The sequence below is a fragment of the Pieris brassicae genome, chromosome 1 (assembly GCF_905147105.1).
Source record: "Pieris brassicae chromosome 1, ilPieBrab1.1, whole genome shotgun sequence".
NCBI classification, from domain to species: domain Eukaryota; kingdom Metazoa; phylum Arthropoda; class Insecta; order Lepidoptera; family Pieridae; genus Pieris; species Pieris brassicae.
Window position 1 is genome coordinate 11,193,713 of NC_059665.1, and position 22,496 is coordinate 11,216,208.

The following is a 22,496-nucleotide window of genomic DNA, read 5'->3' on the forward strand; positions in this document are numbered from 1 at the left end:
TTATTTGAATAAAGATATTTTGAGTTTGAGTCATCAGCAAAATATTGGTAAATAAGTTGATAAATATGACCGTATGAAATTGTAGGTTCGAAGCCGTGCTGTACCCGATAGGACTTTTCTATGTGCGCGTTTAACATTTGCTCGTTGGATTAAGGAAAACCTGAGGGAACCGGTATGCCCTAGGGCGTATAATCAAAAAAATCGACAGCATGTGTTAGGCACAGGTGATCACCTACTTGCCTTTTAGAAATAGATTCAGAAATCTGAGGTGCTGGTGCCATTGGTTAATTTACTGTTGTTCAAATTTAATACTAGATACTTATTAATAATCATATCTTTCCTACACTTGGTAAATGTAATTTTCACACGTAACTTGGAAATATTGCACTTTTAATATGTGCTGGCGGTGAACACTTTTAAAAAACATTAATCTCACCTTAAGAGAGATCAAAATGTAACAATGACATAATTATTTTTATTCATTCGTCGGATACATTTTTATTTTTCAAGTACTACGATAAGCTACGACCAATGAACGTGCTACCTTTTTCTAATTTTTATTTAAAAAGAAATATTTCTCAAGTCTATGAACAAAGGCTTCCCCAACACGTGACTGTCGAGGATAATCACCTTCTTGACACGTGGCATAGTAAGAAGATTAATAAAGACAAAAAGCTCAAATTAGTGAATTAGTGAGTACACGTTATTCTTAAGTGCTAAACAGTGGTAAGTGAAAACAAATTGTACACAAGAACAGTGTCTCGATCAAATCGAGTGTGTTAATAGTGTTGTTGTCACTTTCTTATGTATCTATCAGTATCCGTTTTAGTAAATTAGGTATATACTTTTTAGTCTTAAGTTAAGCTAGATTGTACCGTTAAATGGCTTTGAGCAGACACAATATATACAAAAAAGATATTGTTTCCAAACCTGTGTCAATATCGTATTTAAATCTAAATGAAAACTCATTACAAACTATAAAATACAGCGCATATTAAACTAGAAATTATAATTATAACAGAGAGTAAACATAATAAACGGGCATTGATATCCGGTGTATCATTTTATGTTGATTTCTAGAAATGTTTCTCGTATTTAGAACAATTTGACCCAAATTATTGTTTAATGATTAACTAAAATCAACTAAAATTAATTTGATTGTATCTGTGTGAATTGGCACACACTTGTATCAAGTTTCAGCCCGGGATATGAAATGTCACTGTTTTATTAAATGTGACTGTTTTATAAAACGACCCTAAAAATCAGAGATTTAGAAGGAGACTACAACTGTCTCTGAACTGAAGAATAAAGAAAAACAATTCAATCCTTGGTCGAGCAATCACGAACTAAAACTTATTGTTCTGTGAAAGCAGATATTTCTGTATTCTGATTTATACAGAAAAGGTTGCAACCATCAAAAAATTATTTAATTTATGAAAACTGCAATAACTCTTCAGTGTGTCATCAACTAATTTTCTACTCCACACCTTCTAAATTTAATTGGGTCGTTCTAAATGCGATTTTCGTTTTAATTTATTTACTTTTAGAAACGGTTATAATGACAACAGATATGAAAACGTCGTTACCATTTCATATAAGCTAACAACATAGACATATTATATAGTATGTACCTTTTAATGTTTGTTTCCTTATAATTTTGTATCTTCTTAAGTTTATCAACAACTACTTTAAGTTACTAACTAAGATCACCAATGAACCTTCTTTCTATGTGTGCATTTGACATTCGCTCGAACGGTGAAGTAAACATCATGAGAAAACCCTGTCTTAGACACAAAAAGTCGACGGCGTGTGTCAGGCACAGCAGGCTAATCACCAACTTACCCATTAGATAGACAAATGATCATGAAACAGATACTGTAATCTGAGGCCCAGACGTAAAAAGGTGGCACTGATTTTTATTCTTTATTTCACTGTTTAAACCACAGTATTTTGTTTATAATATGACAGTTTTATTTATTTTGTATTATTGAAATTGTTCCCAAATTAAAATTTGTGTTTGAGTTCAAAATAATCAACAAAAGGATGCCTTTGAAAATGTTGTTGTTTACAAAAGTTCAGCTCAGTGAACTGTTCCTGAAATCCAGTTCATTATTAAGGAAAATATATTTTTGGAATGGTCTTTGTATGGTTTTTGCTTCGTCACACATTAGAATTATACAAGAAATTTGTATTTGTTTATTTATTTACTTATTGACTGTGTGGCTAAGGATCGTTTTTGTTTTTAAGCGACAGTAACACCGAACATTTATAGCTGCATAGCTCCTCCGTCCTTTGTCAGCTTTGGAGCGAACAGTTCGTATGGACATGGCACCGACTTCCAAAAATTATACTAACAGGGCCTTCATATTCATAGATACATACATATATGGAAATTAATAATAAGTACAATACTTCCGAGGCTTACTTTCGATGCCATGCTAATATTGGAATGAAAACCGCACACAAAAATGTTTTGGATATCTTTCTTCCAACTTTGATTTTGTTCCCTTTGAAGTAGGGGTTTCAGTGAACAGATAATTAAAGATTTAACTGGGCGCCTGACCCCAGAGCTTGTGCTTTCGTTTTACGAATTAGTATATACTGATTACCGAACATATTTTTACTTATCAAACTAGCGAATTGGTACATCACAAATTTACTTTTGTTCTTCACGAAACAAAGTTGTACACGTTGCCACAAAATGGAACTTCTTGGAAGTTTTCTACTCGTAAGTTCATTACTTACACGAAGAAGGACTACGAAAAGTCTTATTTGACAGGATTTATTTTAAGAGTACTATGTATATGTAAAGTATATGTTCTTTTCAGACATTTCTTTTAAACTTAAGACTCTATAGATTTTTCCTTATTAGTATGATAGATCTAATTTAAAAAATAGTTCTCTGACTTCTACGATAAAATAACTATAACTAAACGAATTTACTACTAAATTTTTAAAGTCAAAATTAATTTAAAAATACATTGGCGGAGGTTAGGACGCCTCCTGTTCTGACAAAAAAAACAAATGAAAATATCCCTTTTATCGTCTACTCTTTTCCCCATATCAGATGATAATCATGATATTTAATAATATTTTAAAAGAATTTAGCAAGTAAGTAACCAAAATTATTAGGGATGGAACGGACAGCCTTATAGCCAATAAGTCATGTCTTCCAGACAACCCTAGTAAGGATAAAAATAAAAAATAGTAATACTAAGGGTAAAGGGGAAAAAATACGTAACCAAATCAACAAAAATAAAATTACAAGTAACACTATATACAATCATCAAACTAATCAAAAATAAAATAAATAATCTATATTTTCTCAAGAGACAACATCTAGAGAAGTTTTTAATTTCATTAGACATTATTTTCTAGAAAAAAAAACGTAATGTTTAATTTAAGAGGTTATGGCATATTTAATGGCATGATAAGATACCATCGAGGAGTTTACGACAGCCCATAAAATATACAAGCCTTAATACCGAGCAGGACAATTTCGAGAATTCTGTGAATATTTTATAACTTTGCTTTCGTTTTAAATCGAAAAAAGCATTTAAAATTTGAATGGGCTATTTAACCAGATTTTGAAAACCATTTTAGCTTATTTATTAGTGACTATAGATAATGTTTAATTATGCTTTTTAGTTTTAAATATACAAAAAACATTTATAATTTCATGTATTCGCTAAAACAAGATAGCTTCGCATCAGTATTTATGAAATGCCCGTGTGTTTAATTATTATCATTCTCGAAATACACAAATATACATCGTTACAAAATAGTCTCAGACCAAATAAGCCCCAAGCAGTATTAGGATTAGACAGGTGAAGACATATTGTTTACAGCATCCATTCGCCCAATTTATGACTGTTCCATGTCACGTGACTGACGGATAAAATCAATATTTTAAATTATATTTTGATAAATGATCAACAAGATATTCCATAGCGCTTTAATAAGCGCAAAATATACAGAATAGTCTCACATTATTATTCAAACTGTCAAATTTATTTGTCAAAATTGTATTAAAGGTCGTTGAGAAAACTAGCTTTTTCGTTTCTTAGATCTTATAACATGAAATTAAACAAATATTCATTTAAAAGACGGATAGTCTGTACCTAAGAAAATATTCTATTCTACGCCTGTATCGTCCCTACGAAAGAGTGGATTTTATTGAAGTATTATTTTATTGATATTAGCTCGCTCGTTTAACATTTGCTCGTACGGCCTGAAACAAAACATCGTGAGGAAACCGGCTTGCCTTAGACCAAAAACTCGACGGCGTGTGTCAGGCACAGGAGGCGACGCTGATCACCTACCTGCCTATTAGATTACCAAATGTTCATGAAACAGACACAGAAGTCTGAGGCCCAGACCTAAAAAGGTTGTAGCGTGACTGCTTTTTTATTGTTACTAGCTAAAACTGTGTAATACGAAGCTTTATAAACATAATAGACATCGTAACACATTTTAAAAAAGTTGAAGTGGTTTGTGATGACAGATGAGTCAGTACTTGGATAAAGACTACTTTATTTTATTTATGGTAACGAGCTACATAATCGAACAGAAAAACCATAAATCTCCTCTGGTCTATTAAACATTATTTAAGGATTTTACACATAAAACAAATACTCACTAATCACATCAATTAACGCGTACTATGCGAACCTTTAATCTCGATGTGTGTCTGCCAAATTCACATTCAACACTGAACTGGCTGACAATCTGATCCTTTCAACTGTAATCTGATTGATTTATTTATTAAAGTTCACATCATACATAATGCTATATCTACAGTATATTTAACAAACTATCTTTTCTAAAATATATGACAATTTTGGTCAACATAACTGTTATAAAAAATAAAATAAGATATGAGATAGGCACTTAACAATGATTTCTTTAAAATTTATCAACAACATTTAACATTTCACATTTCGTGCGGCCTATATTTAAAATGACTGAATCCAAAATACATTATGAATCAAAGCAAATTGCAAGGTGTGAAGAGACTGCATACTTACAAGACATTGATCTTAAAACAATAAACACAAAAGTAATTTGGCATCTGTGCAATGTTGCCAGTTAACAGATTATTTGCATGTATTCTGTTAGGAATTTAATGTGGATAGCAACATTTAAAATATTGTTTAGTAATATAAAATAATTATAAATCGACGCTATTACCTTTATAGGTCTGGGACTCAGATTTCTGTTTCATGATAATTTGGCGATCTAATAGGTGATCATACTGTGGCTGATACACGCTGCTGACTTTTTGGGTCTAAAGCAAGCCGGTTTCCTCACAATGTTTTCCTTCACCGTTCAAGGGAATGTTAAATGCGCATATGGACAGAAAGTTCATTGTTGCACAGCCGGGCATCGAACCTACGACCTCAGGGATGAGGATCACACGCTGAAGCCACTAGGCCAAAACTGCTCAATTGTTTTGTAATATAATTTTAAATGAGATTTATTCGATTTTATTTTCTTACCATAATATTTTAATGATTTTGTCGCATTATTATGTGTAATGTTTAACACACCTTGAGATATTTCCTCTAGTTTTGGACTTCCTTCTCATCATAGTATGAGAATTATAATAGAGAGTGAACTCTGCGAACACATTTCTGCACTAAACAATTAACACTAAATAAACCTGCGTGGGCAATTCGGTCTAATAATGTATTATATCACTAGAGCGTGCTTCATCATTTTGGGACCTCTCCATTACTGGAGGTTGTCAGTCTCATGAACCGTGTCTTGTCCTTCTTCCGCAGTCACAATAGCAACCACTCCCTTGATAAGACGCCACGATTTCCTTCTACTTCTTTACCCGTTATAATTAATTTACGGTGGTGGGGATCATGGCCATCGTGGTATGCAAATTTAGCATGTTAAGACTTTTTTAAATGCTCTGTCGAAGTTCAGGCTCAAACACTCAGTACTTGCGTTCAACATAAAAAGACAACGCCTTCAAACTAACTTCATAAACTGAAACTTGTGTACGTATAAGTGCCTCATTACGGAAACGGAAGTTTACCTTTGTGACTCCTGGGCCAAGTTTTCCAATTATTACTCGTAACGTTGATCGATGTTACTGACAGAAATCGCTTACTTATACGAAAAATGTTTTACGAATACCGTGGATAAGTAAAAATAATTTTGTTTTCAATTACTTTATTTCTCAATTCAGTGATATGTTTTTATGCTGCGTCGCCACCAGACAGCTGTCCTAATTAATCCTTTTAATTAGATTAAACAGAGCAGAGTTGCGTGCGACTCTCATCCCTGAGGTCGCAGGTTCGATCCCCGGCTGTGCACCAATGGACTCCTTTTCTATGTGCGCTTATTTAAATTGTAATTGCACACTCTCATACTTAATAGATATTTGTACGCGGCTTCGGCGAACTAGCGTAAATGTACTTGCTAAAAAGAATTACACAGAAATTACCGGGCCCGTGGGCCATTGGAAGCTGTTGGAACTGAATATAGAAGATAAAGTTAGTCTAAAGTTTTCATTATTACTAATTAAAAATTAAGAATATCTATTACGCTAAATCAATGCCATAATCAGGCCAATGCTGGCCTATGGAGCCCTGGTTTGGTGGCCAAGATCTGAACTTCAAATGGCGATCACGAAACTGGGACGCTTCCAAAGGCTTGCCTTGTCCGCTGCTAGCGGTTGTATGAGAACAACTCCGACCGCAGCAATGGAGATAGCCCTGCAAATCTTACCTCTAGACCTACACATACAGCAGGAGGCGGCACTTGCGGCCATCAGGCTTATGGTATTGGACCTATGGGGAAAAAACCACTATAGTTCACACACAGTGATTCTCAACAGGGCAATAGAGTACCAACCTCTTATAGCTGCGCCATGTGACAGAATCACAAATCAATTAATATTCAACAAGAAATATCTTATACAACTGAGAGAAGAGGAGCAAGATCAGTCGCCCCTGAATGAGCTACGTATATACACTGATGGCTCAAAAACAGGGTGTGGCTCAGGCGCTGGTATTTTCTCCTTTGATCTCAACATCAACATACACCTACCTCTGGGCACACAAAGCACAATCTTCCAATGTGAATGTGTCGCTCTAACCGAAGCAGCCAGAGCCGTACAGCGGATGGGAGTCAACGACTTTCACATTAAGCTCATATCGGACAGTGCATCCGTGCTGATGGCGCTCGGTAACGAAAACACAAACAGCAAACTAATACTGGAGTGTCACGAAGCACTGGAGGCAATAGCTCTAACAAATAGAGTTACCTTACAGTGGATTAAGGGACACAGTGGCTCTCTCGGCAACGACGCAGCCGACGAGCTTGCGAGAAGAGGCTCTGGTATGATACCTGCTGGCCCGCATCCGCTTCTCCCCTTGCCCTTCTCGCTAGTTCGAACCTGGATTCGCCAGAGATCCACTGTACTCCAGAATCAACGATGGTCGCGAAGTGTAGATTGCAAACAGTCCAAAATAGCTCTGCCGGCTGTGAACCCGCAACTTACTAAGCGACTTCTAAACCTGAACAGAACCAATCTCAAAACAATCATAGGGACAATCACGGGCCATTGTCTCCTTAACAAACATCTTTTCGTCCTAGGCGCAACAGACAGCCCCTTGTGCAGAGGCTGTTTCAGCGCAGAGGAATCAGTCACCCACGTAGTCCTGGAATGCGAGGCTGTGGCTAATCAACGTACAAAAATCCTCGGAACAGTGAGGTCGCTCCGCGAAGCCTGTGAAGTGCCCGGGAGACTTCTGTGCTTCTGGAAGGAGTTGGGCTGGCTAAATTAGCCAGGGCTTCTACGCACAACGGACCGACTACGTGTCTAAGTGCGGAAACTGAGTCCACCTACCTAAACCTAAACCTACGCTAAATCAACTGCTTCCTGAGTTCACCCTCACGTACATACCCTCACTTTTACATTATCACACAAACAGCTGAATAGTGAATTAGGTAATATATTTTTTTTTCCTTTCGCAAATATTTGAACTTTTTGTATATATTATGTATTCCATCTTTGGCTTTATATTTAGCTTATTTATTTTATACAATTTATGGTAGCTGTATAAATGAATAAATACAGACTTCTTGTCAAAATATTAAAAACAATATTTGGTTTTAGGAACAGTTTTTTTAATTCGAAACATAACTAGTATTTTTCGTAGCAAAACTGTTAAAACTGAAATTCGTTTAAACCTAACGTTGCTGTAATTCACACACTTCGGCATTCAATTAATTGTTGAAATATGTCAACATTTATCTTTCTATCTCCGTGTAAACGTGATGTTTGGATTGGTGTACAATGAAGCCGAAATTCGAATTAATATTTTGTATATACATTTCAAAGTTTTAGATTACTATGAAATCATTTCAAACACCGTTGGTACTGCTAACTTCTGATAACAACTGTCCCCCCAACGTTTTTGTATGTTCGATATTTCTCTCAATACGTGTTGTGCAAAAAATCAACATTGAAGGGTTAGAATATGCTAGTAATCGATGGAAATAGACAATTTGTTTACACGTATTAAATCCCGATTTTTTTTCATTAGGCGCGGCAGAGAAAGATACAGATGAAGAGGAAGGCAGCGCAGGGGCAGCGCCACCAGACGAAGCGGAGACAGAAACAGAGAGTGGAAAACATATCCTGTCACTCACCAACCACCCACCCCCTGTGTAAGTATTTTAAGTTTACCTTATTTCCGTACCAATTCGACTTAGAGTCCTTCAAGAAAAAAGATTATAAGTGCAATATTCCGCTGGATTTTTGCAAATTAACTAATTGAGATTTCTTTATGTGTTACCTTTAGAGTATTTACTGAAGGTAAAAATCAAAGAGAGCGCTAAGAATACATTTTAAGCCTTAATTGGAGCTCGCGGTTGCCGATAAATCAAACTCTTGAAGTTCGTCAAAGTAATTAATGACCCGGGCTAAAACTTCAAACCAAATCTTAACGAATTATGTTGACCGCATTAATTAAACTTCTTCCTTGTAGCTATTTATTTTGTTGTTACGTGAAATGTAAATTAATGATTTCAGTGAGGCGTCAGCCAGCATGCAGGACTTTTTCAAAATGCTGGACGAGAAAATTGAAAAGGTATTAGTGAGATTTGTGATGAGTTTCTAATCATTTTAAGAAGCTGGTAAACATAGCATCTCTTTTGTTCACAGGGTAAAGACTATGATTCATCGAGTGAGACTGAAGTGCGGATTGAGAATGAGAGAAGGAAACGGTTAATAGACGAGTGGCGTTCCGCGTCGCAGTCTTCGCAGTCCCAGCCAAGCCCACCGACTCCAGCCAGACGACGAATACATCGACCTATGCCACCTCAACCCCCAGAAAGGCACAGTCCTGGCACCGCCCGTCGCTGTTACCGGCAACAACACGTCCCCGAAGGTATGTCACCACCTCCACGCCGAGCACAAAGCGCCCAATCGCAACATCCCCACGAAACACGGCAATTGAATGGGGACAACTGGCAGGATCCAACAAAATCACCCGTTAAACGGCCACAGAGCGCAGGTGCCAACTGGAAATCTAACCCGAAAGTCACGCCTTACCAAAAACCAAAGAAAAACGAAGTTAACGAAAACCAAAAAGCGGTCCAGAAGGATTTGGACTCTCAATCAGACACAAGTCAAGAATCCCAAGTTACTTACAATCCTACATTCCAAACGCATAGTCCAGCGCACTCGGCGAAGCAACCGTACATCGCCCAAATTTTAAGTTATCCAATGTCACAACAAGTTACCCCACCATCGACACCGAAGTACATTGCCCCACCAGAGGAGTATCAAGATCCCCAAAACAATACAGTAGACAATAAGTATTCCCAACCACAAACTCCAGTTACACAAGTGAATACTCAATCTAATATTTACTATATTCACGGTAACGCAACTACGCCCGATTTGGCTCATCAAAGACAACAGACAGCTTTCCATTTGCAACAATATGTCGCCATGAAGCAAGCGCAACAGCAGATGTTCACTTATTTACAACGTGGACCGCATACGGTGTTCCCAAATGTAGATTATTCTCAAATTCCACATCCAAGAGTGTACGAAGGAGAAGAGTTTACCCCGCAGTACGCTCATGGACATCCAGCATTACGTCCTCATAGTGCTCCAACACCTGTAGGAGTAGTGCGACCAATGGCCGTAGCCCCAAACTTTGCTCCTCTTCCAGATGGAACCCATATGGTTCAAATGCCAATGTACATGCACATGCCTCCAGTGGTGTCCACAATGGGGCCTTGGATACACGGTCAAGCTTCTGAAATGCAATACTATCCCCAAACGCCATTTATGTATCGGCCGCACTCGGCCGGATCCGCTGGAACTTTAACGAGATACCAAAAGAAGGAGACGATAGAGACTAATGGAAAAAATATGTGCCAAAGTATAAACTTGGTTCGGCAGAAGCAAGTGGGGCAAATCGTATCGCTGCCTGGGCAAGAGTTGACCGTTTGCAATAACCCTAGTGATAGCCCAAGTTCAGCCTCAGTGAGTACGGACAGCGGTGTCTCACCAGGCAACAGCGCTCCCAGCTCCAAGTGTCCAACTTTCACAGACTCTTTTACGAATACGGTAGATAATAAGAAAAAAGTAAAGGCAACGCCATTTGCAACGCGACCGCTGAAAAATTCTAAAAGTTTAGATTCTTAGCGCAAGTTTGTAAGTATGTAGATTTTCTAAGTGTCCTAGATATGTATAGTAAATAGTTCCACACAGCTTATCATAGTGAAGTGACGTTTAACCAATCGATGTCGTGTCATTTCTCAATTCCACTTCTCGTGAAGTTTTCTGTGATGTTTTTCCGTTCTATGCGTGAATTTTGTTTGAAAACGGGTAAAGTATTATTTATTAACGTAATTATTAGGTGCAAATCTAAATGTACGTTTAGATAAACACATGTAAGTGGTACTTTGAAGTGCCGAACGATGCATTTTAAATAATCCAATAAAATATTAATGAAGTACTGTGTTGTTTTATCATAAATCATATCCACACTTATTCTGCAACCTCTACCCTATATTTATTTTATTTATTCATTTAGGAAACAAAACATGATACTAATCAATTCATAATAAGTAAAAAAAACATAAAATGAACACATTGGATATATCCACAAAAAGTTTCACTGGTAAAAAATAACATATAAAGCAAAACAATACAAAACATGACAGCAGAATGTTATTTAAGTAGACAATACAACTCAAAATTTACAAATCAGGATAACGACAAACATACTAGAAGCTATGATAAAGAAGAATGATACAAGGTTATATATATAGGACTTTAATAGTTGTTTTAACCTATTCTTAAATGAAGCAGTAGAGGAGTGCGGATATTAGTAGCACAATCCAAAGTAGAACACATCCTGTGAAGAGGCTCGCGGAACCCAATGTTGGTTCTGGGAGTCAGAAAGTTAAAGGTTCTGTGCGAGCGTTGAGATGTGGCAGGAACATTGAGTTGAGTTTGAGAAGATCTGAACAAGTTAGTATATGTACTTCCAAATATAGACTACTAAAAAATAAAAATAATTATATTTGACTTGAAAATAGATAAATTTACACAATATATTATTTAATTTCTTAAGAACACCTCTATTAAGAGTTTTGATACTTTTTAAAAAAGTCTTCTCGGAAAATAGATGTGCGAAGATCGACCTTTGTTAGACAAATCACATACAGAAATTGGCATAGAGCCAACACCTTGGCCGCTCAAGTAGGGACTCATGGTATCAGAAGACGCCATTTTAAGACCTTCACCCTAAGGCAAGTTGTTAAAAATAAAACAACATTCCGTAAAGTTGGTAAGTCAAGGTAATTCTGTGCACTATAATAAAGCGTACTAAGACAGATCAGGCTTCACGCGTAACTTAAGAGAGATCCTGTTAACTTTTCAGGGAAAAGTCAAAGTTCTTACATTTCTTGTCATATATCTCACTTAAAAAAGAAGAAGTATGTGGGCTGTATAAATACCAGCCTTAGAAATCGACGCTAAAATCACATTTATGTCAAAAATTAATGGCGTGTGCTATTAAGGCCTGGGCCTCAGATTTCTGTATGTATTTCATGATCATTTGTCGATCTAATGGGTAAGTACGTGATCGGCCCCCTGTGCCTGACACACGCCCTCAATTATTTGGGTCTAATACAAGCCAGTTTCCTTACGATGTCTTCCTTCACCGTTCGAGCGAATGTTAAATGCGCACATAGAAAAAAAAGTCCATTTGTGCACAGCCTCCAACCTATAACCTCAGGGATGAGAGTCGCACAGTGAAGTCAATAGGCCAACATTGCTCTTGGATTGCAGACAGACCTTGTTTAACTCGCCAATTACCATTTACAATTCGATAACTACACAACTGTTGGAAATATTACCTTCCGTAAATTTCGTAATGTTATTTTTGATTTTGCAGCCTGCAAATGCGGGGTGTGGAGAGTTCACTGACCTCCACCCCCTGTCTCAATACGTCGACATACCTAGACGTGCAGTGCTTACAGTTATTTTGTACAAACCTTGCTCATTACACATTACACGACAATCTTCATTTGTTTAAATGACTATTTATTAAGTGAATATTTAAAATTGTTTTTAGGATGGATCTATTCAAATCCCACAAGAGCCTTTTATGTTTGTTTGTATGAGAATAATTATTATATAATTGCTATATTCGACACATATTGGAATTAATTCGAGAACCTTTATTTCTTTTTATTATGAGTTAATAATATTTATTCATAATTGCAGTCAATGCCTACTATAAAGGCATTTTGCCTTTAACAATTTATCACCTTCCCCTTGAAAGCATTACACGGGAGTGATCTATTATTTCTAGGAAGGTGATTAAATAGTTTGATAACTATGGCGTAACAGTTTTTTTAATGCATCGTGATGCAACTTGCACCCACAGCATTGGCAGAAATGCGTCATTTACGCAGAATAAAAAATAATATTGCTTATTTTTTTTGTAATAGATAAATTATTAAAGTCCTGTGTCGCCGAAGTGTTTAAATGATACAATAAACGCTACACACTACTACTAACTAATACACACACAGATAATTTACGGTACAATTAATAAAAGTTTTATATATAAGTTAATATTAATAATATATATTAGAATTTGAAACGTAAACATCTATTAAAAAAGTTTTGCGAATAAATACATTAACCATCAAAAAACTAAACTAACAATAAAAATATAATTTAATAAACCCATCAAGGTTGTATTTGATTTATTCATTGCCTTATTCCCAAAGGGGTAGTCCCAGATTTCCATTTGCCACGTCACACATATGTCCCATTTTCTTTCTGACAAAAGGTCATAAAAATAATACATAAGTAAAATGAATTATACATTTTTAATATTAAAATTATTCATATAAGTAACATAGTGATTGTACATCTTCCTTTGTGATGAGTATTATTGTATAACTGTACCACAAAGAACAATTCGGTCACCGTCGATACACAATCTTATACTAGAATAATGAGTCCTGAGTACATACCTCGTTACAATAACTTCTTACCAGGAAGAAAGGCACACAATATTATCACAATATTAAGGATTTGGAGAAATTCGATTAATTTTGGAACAAAGAGAGGTTAGACTGATGCTGATACCTTGCCTCACGATAGTTCTCAAAAACGCACTAAACATCGCTATAAAATTCTAAATAGTGGACGTAACTATTATCAATTATAATTAACAAAAAGTATATATCTAAATAAAAATGTGTCTAACGTAACGCGAGTAAATCTCAACAATGACTAATAAATGTGACGATCGGTCGAGGAAAAAATATTTGAGATCAACCTCATCAAAAATTATTAAATCGAAATTATGTATTTCGAACAATTGATTCAGATGGATAAAAATCGCCACGGAAAGAATGAATTACGAACACCTGTAACATTAACTACAAAACAATACAGATATACCGGAAAATAACATGGTTTTATTACAGCGGCAAGAAGAAACGGCTTTAAGCCCGTAAAACAAAGTTGATTGCTACTTGGGTGTTAAGTCTGCATAATGCAGTTTGCTGTTGCAGTTGCCGTTCGGTAATCGGCTTAAATTAATTTCATTTGCTATAGATGTGACGGTTATATATATTTTGTTTTTATATGGGCTGTATGACATTTAAAAATAAAATAAAAATCATTTAATTCAGACCATTATAAGTCCATATATTGTTAGTAGAGTAATACTTACAACATTGTTAGCAAAATTATTAAAACATTTAAACATTTAATTCATAAATCTCCATTTCAGTCTATTTATTATTGACCATAGAACCTAGTTTTTAATACCGAAGAGTTAATGTAACAAAATTCATACAAAAATTATAACCTACCAAAATACTTCTTAACGCGTCGCATCAGTGAGATATGACGTGCAAGACACGTGAATAAACGTAAATGGGTCATAAACAGAACATTAAAAAAAATGTGTGCGTTGTCTCAAAATTAACGAAAACAATGGAAACCAGCCTTCAATTATTTACTATTAGTACATATGACTGACATGCACGCCAATACTTACATTCGTAATATTTAAATAAAAACATCAAAAAGCTATGTCCCAATTCGGTGGCAATGGGTAAAGACGTACCTGATTATGATTCTCTTATGTCATGTTAAAAGAAAATTATAAAGGTATCGAGATTTCTGGAATAGAAGATGCAACTGTGCGAGATATTCAAAAATGGTCGCCAAAATAAAATGAACACTTATAAAGGTTAAGATTCATTAACTTTCTTGGAATCGAAACGAACCAAATATTTAACTTGTAAGGAGGCTAAACTGTGTATCTTGCATGCAAACTGCATTTGTAGCCCAGACAGTCCACATTTTGAAATTGGTAAGATAAAGGTTCTATTCGATGATACGCGATCACAGTCACGCGAGTTTAGCTGACGCAAGAAATATATCTCCGAGAAGTGTAGACACAGCGAATGCTTCTACAATAACTTATATGTCAAATCTAGTAACACCTGAAGAAGAAACAGTTTCTCAGGATCCCCCTTCACTTCCCTATAAGATATCGAGGTTCCTATCATACTCTGATGATTCAGATGTAATTTGATGAAGCCTACGCTAAAACCCCGGCCATATAAACATAATAAAACGATTGTAGTATTTGGGTAATAAAGCCGATTATGAAGTATGAGGACGGGTAGGAACTTTTTTATCCCGAAAGCAATTCTTGTGAGAATTCCTAAATAATTGCTAAGCTAGGGATCGTTTCGCGCGAAACGCGCTGTGTTCTTTACATAATAATTATTTGAAATCGCTCAAGTTTAATGTTTTGCTTGTGTTTATAAGTTTTAAATTTTTAAAGGTGGCCCACCATATATCGTGTGACTATAAATAACTCAACTTATTTTTATGACATTATGTTAATGTTCTTATTATATGGCATTATGAAAATTTATATGACATTTTCATGCCTACTTTTATAATTAATCGATCTAAATGTACCACTTTCTTTGCAAATAAACGATTTGTTTATTCATATATATCCATACATAGCATATTGGATGAAATGTCATTTTCACAATTTCACGAGGAAAGTACAATTTCAATGTCAGTATACTTGTGGCCCTTTGGTAGATTAAATAGTTTAGATAACCTATGAATCTCAACATAAAAATATATATCCGTTTTCGAAAATATTTTTAGTAGATTTCTTTCAAGTTCTTAAAGACTATATGACCGCGGTTTTTTTGCTATGTAATTATGGCAAGAATTAAAAGTTTCCAACAAATGTTGATTATAATTTCATATTTGGGTTAAATTCGGGTACATTTAAATCGACTCCACCCTTACTCCCAAAGGGATGCCCTGCGCAAAACTACTTCCGCATAAAATAAATCATTATAATGTGATAATGTAGGTTAAGCTTGTTTGACATACATATATTGCTGATACTTGCGTCTTTATTTCTGCGAATTTTTGCCAATTATGTTTGTTAGTTACGACCTCATGATTATAATTACTTATCGAGTGTTTGTGTGTAGTTTAAGATATTCCAAGGCCTAGTAATAGTTAATATATTAGTTTCTTTTTTTTTAATCAGGTGAAAATGCTCTTACGCAGGCCCGCGCCAAGGATATTGAGCTTGACCGGGGACTGTGGGACTGGGTCTACACTCAAATCTCTTTGTTATTCAGAGGGGTAGCGAGACCCAGTAAAAACACATCAGCCCATGATATGGGCCCACCAGGTTCGACAGGCATTCTACCCATGTCCTTATATCCGACATACAGAGCTCATTCAAGTCCTGCAGTTCCGGGCCACTCAAGGTCGAGAGACCAGACCTCTCCCTCAACCGCTCAACACCCTTCTTCTGCAGCACTACCTGCTCACAGAAGGAGCGTCACTATATCACTAACCTAAACTATTGTTCTCTTACGACTGAGAATTCTATAAATACTGTGTTAAAATATATCGAAGCGAGGTATGTACATTGTATGTGTCTCATGGCTTATTTTAAGAACCGAACCGTTCTTTGTGGTACAAAGCTACTTTCCCTATAGATTAAGCGTAGGTCTTAAAATATGTACAATTTACACATTTGAAATTTATTTATTTATTTACATTATCACGCCTTTTTACCGAAGGGGCAGGCAGACAACACGGATCGCCACTTCACGCTACACTTCTGACTTAACCCTCTCGCTTCATCCACTTTCATGACTTTTAACTTCCTGGATTTGGTCAATGTATGTACGACAAGGCCTATCCAACCCGATTTCACTATCCATAGTCGCTTTGTATATCTTACTTGTTCGCTGGTTAGAATAAAAAACCATCCGTTCTCCATGGCGAAATCACCTATGCATTCCCTTTTATATGCTTGTGACTATGTGCTCTTTTAACCCCTCTGCACACATATCTCACTGTTACTTATCCTATCACGGAAAGTTACACCACACCATACACTTCTTAACGCTCTCATTTCCACGAAATTTATTCTTCTTTCATTCTTTCTCTGCCACACCAAAAATTTAAAATATGTTTCTGATCTCTGAGAGAGAAAGAAGGAAGACGCTCTCTGTGCAATAATTATTATTTATTTACACCAAAATACGGAACAATATATCAACATATATAATATATAAAGTAACATATGCGTGTACAATAAATGAAAATAATGGAGAAGGTTGAATCTGTGAAGAAAGGATGGTGTACTGTTCCTCCAACTTAAAGAGAGTATCCTCGACCTGACTAACCACTGACTGGTCGGTGTGAAGGGCCTAACGGCTATTTTTAATGGTATCTCACTGTTGGCCTTGAGGGCCTTTACAGATCAGCATGAGCTGATAGCCGTAGCTCGTAGCTCGACCGTAATGCGTATTTTTCTGCGACTAGCGCAAGGGCGTCTCCTGCGAGATTCGGACCTCAGCTTAGTCTATTGCCTGAAGGGCAGAACGGATGCACTGCAGTGAGCGAAGTACCAACTACAAGTAGTCCCCGGTGAAGGCGGTTTTTTACCCTATTCTGGTTGTGATTTTGCTTTGACGCGCAGACGTTCGAGTCTTATATTGCATCGCAAGGAGGGTAAGTAAAGCTGTACGTATATGCTAATTGGAAATACTTCATTAACGCGTTTCAGGGTATTACGTCATCGCAGTGATTGATTAGTAAGCGTAGATTGTAGATGTCGCTACACATCATTGTATGGTATTTGTTTATGCAAATCATTTAAATTTAATTAAAACCCAATGTATTGCATAATTGCTATTTCCATTCCTTCGTTAGATACATTTTTGTTTAAAATTTTCAGTATTACTTCGTTAACATAATTAGCAATTTCAAATATCATTATTACAATAAAATAGATCCTCATTTGTTAATCTCATTACCTATTACATACATTAAACGTATATAAATTAATGTAATATGTGTTGTTTACGGTATAATTACATATAACAACAATAGTACAATTGTTATCTGAAAATCAACATTTAACTGTCATTTATAAAACGGAAGCAAACATCGGCCCCGTAAACGGAGTGAGGATAGCTTCCGGCAACGTCTGGAACCCACCTACAAATTGTGACATATTACTGACGTTGAAATAACGATATAGTTGTTTCTAAAGTTGGATTAATATGTGTGCATTTGTGTTGATTTATTTGGATACCAGCGTAGCATTTATTTTGTTCAAATTATATATTATAAAATCACGCCCAAAAAATTGGATTCGTATGTCGTGTATTGAGGGTGGTTATATCATCTCACAATATGAGACAAATAGTTGAAACACCGCACACAATAGAAAAACATAATCCGATTTTTTTATAGACGCTATATATAAAACCGTACATTAAGTAACACACACACACATATCTATATATATATATGTAACTACATCTATGAACTAATTATATATATATATATATTAGTTAATAAATAGAAGCGTAAACGTAATCTTAGCAATCATCGCGCACTTGAAGCCAAAATGAGCCCTTTAGTTTTTATAACACTCATAAATTGTATTATCACATTCTAGTTGTCGATAATGTCCAAAAAGGTCAACTTTACTTATATTGATGTGACTCTTACATTGAATAACCCATAAATAAGCAAAGTTAGTTTTTTGTTAGCGTCACCACCCCACTACCTCTAATTGTATGTTAGTTATATGCATGATAAATCAAATATATATATTGAATGATTAATATATAATATAAATTAACACCCAGCTTCAAAAAAAGAGTTACATTTATTTGAACATCCCTCCAACAACCGCCACCGCACTTAACTCGTTTTATTCATTTAATTCAGTTAATATAAAGTAAATAAACCATATGTATCGACTGTATATAAAGTGTATATTTGTTTCTTAATTTTTTAAAAATATTTCCGTAACACAATTTGTGTTGACTGTGTACTACAGCGCTCTCAGCTACCAATCGTGCGTTCGTACCCCGGCTGTGTACGGTGGGGTCTCTCTGCATCTTCTATCGCATTAACCATAGAGAGTGTTCAGATGAGTTGTTCGGATCTGCAGCTGAGCTTCAGTATCTGAAGTCAGGGCAGAAGACAAAATACCATCCGTATCACCTCGACGTCCGTGGTTCCACAACTGGGGGCCTACTATGAGTTCTTATTGCGAGCCTATTGACAACCTACAACTGAGACACATCGCTTATTCGTACCATAGCATCGAACAAACGAACAATTTATGTTCCCACGTGACCTTAGCGGTAATCAGACTTCGTTCATTCAATTTGTATGAAAATTCGTAGTATGACCGCTCGGCTGAACCAATATATGACCGTTGCGCCTTCAAACTATGACAGAATAAGCGATTCTAAAAAAGTTACTTTTCGTTCAACTTTTTTGAGTTCAACAATCATATAAAATTCAATATTTTAATTAAAACTTCTCAATAAAGTTAAAATAATAAGATGTATCTTCTATATATGTCTAATAAACGTATAGGATAAAAATTTAGAATTTTGGTTCAATTCACATTAAACTTAATGTAAAAACAATACGTAGACAATATGACTGTGAGAAAGCGGGAAGCTATGAACTAGAGCTGTCAGCGACATCAAAGAATTTTATGCATTGTTCAAATTTGTTATAAAAGTATAATTATAATAACAAAAGAGTCGTTTTACTTTATGTTGCGTGTACGACAATTATTTTGTGTCTGGTATATCAAATACTCGTAATTAAGGTGAGAAACTTTCTGCTGTTTCCAAGAAGTTTTTACTTTTTTGCGGCACTTTAACGGTTAACTTTTAGAAAATTCTAATTGTTGTCGGCAAATATTAATATACATTTAAGATACCTATAGTTAATTGGTGTTACTATTCCTAGGTTATTAAGCTACTGCTAATATCACATCACTTATTAATTCATATTGGGTTTTTACAAATCACAACTTCTTTATTACATACAAATTACATATTCGACAATTGGACTGAGGGGTGAGTAGTCAATAGGTCAGTAGATCAGGACAAGGTATACGTGGGAAACACTGAAAATTTTTAGAACTGGCCAGTTATAAACATTGATAATGAACTCTTTGGTAACCTAATGTAGTAATACATTCATTTGTCATTTGATTTTGTGAATTCGAATCGACGAATCTAAAACTCTTGTTACACGTGAAAATTAACCTAACGCGAGAAAATTTTCGGTCAATGATTTATTATGACTTTCGTTATGGGCTTACTCAACAACAAAGCTATGATAGGCGATTAGCATTTCTTGATGAAGTCCCATCTCGTGCCACTTTTTACAATTGTTGTAACGAGTTTAAGTGTGGACGTAGCAATCTCAATGATGATCCGCATCAGGGACGTCCTTTAACAGCGACTAGTGCAGATAACATCAGTGCTGTGCAACCCATGATATAGGAAGATAAGAAAGTGACCTATAATCAGCCTAGGCATTGGCATACCAATTGACTCAAAAGTCAAGTTCAAAAAATATCACAAGAACATTTAGGCGTCAGAAAGATTTGTCTGGTACAAATGGATTCCTGGATTCCCCATACTTTAACCGACGACCAGAAACACCTTCGCATGGACTGGTATCGCCAAATGTTAGAATAGTTCAGCGGCAGTGACTCAAATGCTTTATTTGACATCGTCATATGTGATAAAAGCTGGATATATTGTTTTCCAACCAATGTAAAGAACCAATGTAAAGGCCAACTAAGGTAAAGAAAGGAAGAAGTCAAGGAAAAAAGACTGTTCAATATTTGACTATGGCAGGTGTCGAGATAATGAGTCACCCGCCATACAGTCCTGACCTGGCGCCCTACGACTTTCATTTATTCCCAAGAATTAAAGATAAAATTCGCGGTTTCGACTCGCTTTACCGCGAGCGCTGAAGATGCGGTGAAAGCGTACGAAAATGCCATAGAATGCTTTTTTCAGTGGTTCCATCGAATGCGACGACGTGTAGAGAGGAACGGAGTGTAGTCGAGTGGTTTAAATGTCTGGTCATTGGAAGAATGATGCGTCTTCTGATATTTGTAGTCCTCCTGGCAGCGGTATGCTATGGTTTTTGTATTTTTATAAGAAGTTACATATGAAGTGGATAGAAAGACATATGAACCGCAGGTCCTTGCATCGCCGACAGGCTGCAGTATTATTCAAGACACACACTTCAGAAAATTACTTCGAAAAACAATAAAAGTATTAGCAACTTTCTACATTAAGCCGTTTTTCATTTTCTAAACATTTTCAGTGTTACCTAGGTAGAAAGATATTTCCCTATTTTTGTTACAATACGCTATCGCTAAACGGCAACTTCGCTTGTAAAAATAATCAATTCGAAGTAAGCATTACATTTTTACTACGTACAATGTAATGTATTTTGTAAAAAACACAAAAAACATTATTATGCCCAAACGGCTTAACGGATTTAAATCAAATTTTGAATTAGCTTAGCTTGGCTTAGCTCGTGTAGCTGCGCATCGGCATACACAACTAACTTAGCTTCGCATATTTTAGTTAGCTCACATAGCTTAGTTCGCATAGTTTGCGGTCTGCACACAAGTATGGAAAACTGCGTCAGCTATGCGAGCTAAGCTAAACTAACTTAGCTTAGCTCTTGGTCTGCAACCCGTATTATAATTGATACAGATGCAATCGAAGGCTACAGATGGCTGTGGTGCCATTATCTTCTTAATATATAAATCTCCGGTCACGATGTTTGTCCGCGATGGACTCCTAAACTACTGAACCGATTTTAAATTTGCACACCGTGAGCAGTCTGGTCCAACTTAAGAGATAGGATAGCTTAGATCTTTAATTATAGTCGCAATTTTATTTTATTGCAAATTATTTGTCTATAATTAATTGACAGTCACAGTTATCTGTTAACTGCAAAAGATTCTAACAGATGTCGATACTTTTCGACTGGATTGAGTAAGTAATCAATAGATGGCACTGCTATGGTAAACCGACAAACGTGTCATATAAGCTACAATTCAATATCATGATTACCACGTGTTATTGAGGATAAAGTATAAATTAAATTTATTTTGTAGTAAACGAAATACAGTTTTTTTAATTATTTCTACTTTTTAATTTTTGGTGTTAGCATAGCCAACCACGTGTTCGTGCAAATTCGATAGTGACAATAATACAGTGAAATTATTATTTCGTGTCACGGTATTAAGGCTAACTAAAACCACATTAAGGAGAAACGAATTTCGCGGGGGCAGCTAGTTAATTATAAGTTAAAAGGATCTGCAATACTCGTACTGATATTGGTAGTTTAATTGAAAACAAAAACTTAACGAACCGTTGTCCATTATAAATTTATGTATTGTTCCACTGTCAAACGAAAGAAAATACTCGTATGAAGATCTACTGCAAAGTGATAAATTTAAATAAAATTAAAATATAATTTGAAAACTTTGCTCCATCTTGAAATAATATATAAAACAAGGGCGGGAAATAACTCACTGGTTAGGAAATAAAAGATATTTTTT

The 22,496-nt window shown here is 35.6% G+C and overlaps 1 protein-coding gene across 2 annotated transcripts in view; it reads left to right on the top strand.

The window, feature by feature from the left end:
• Positions 1–10,968, top strand: part of LOC123715946 (serine/arginine repetitive matrix protein 1) — a 60,003-nt gene extending 49,035 nt beyond the window's left edge. For both annotated transcript variants that reach the window (XM_045671345.1, XM_045671336.1), the window contains 3 exons: positions 8,565–8,688; positions 9,053–9,110; positions 9,185–10,968. In XM_045671345.1, the coding sequence (XP_045527301.1) occupies positions 8,565–8,688; positions 9,053–9,110; positions 9,185–10,681 (1,679 nt within the window). In that variant the 3' untranslated portion in view covers positions 10,682–10,968. The remainder of the gene's footprint in view (positions 1–8,564; positions 8,689–9,052; positions 9,111–9,184) is intronic.
• Positions 10,969–22,496: the final 11,528 nt, after the last annotated feature.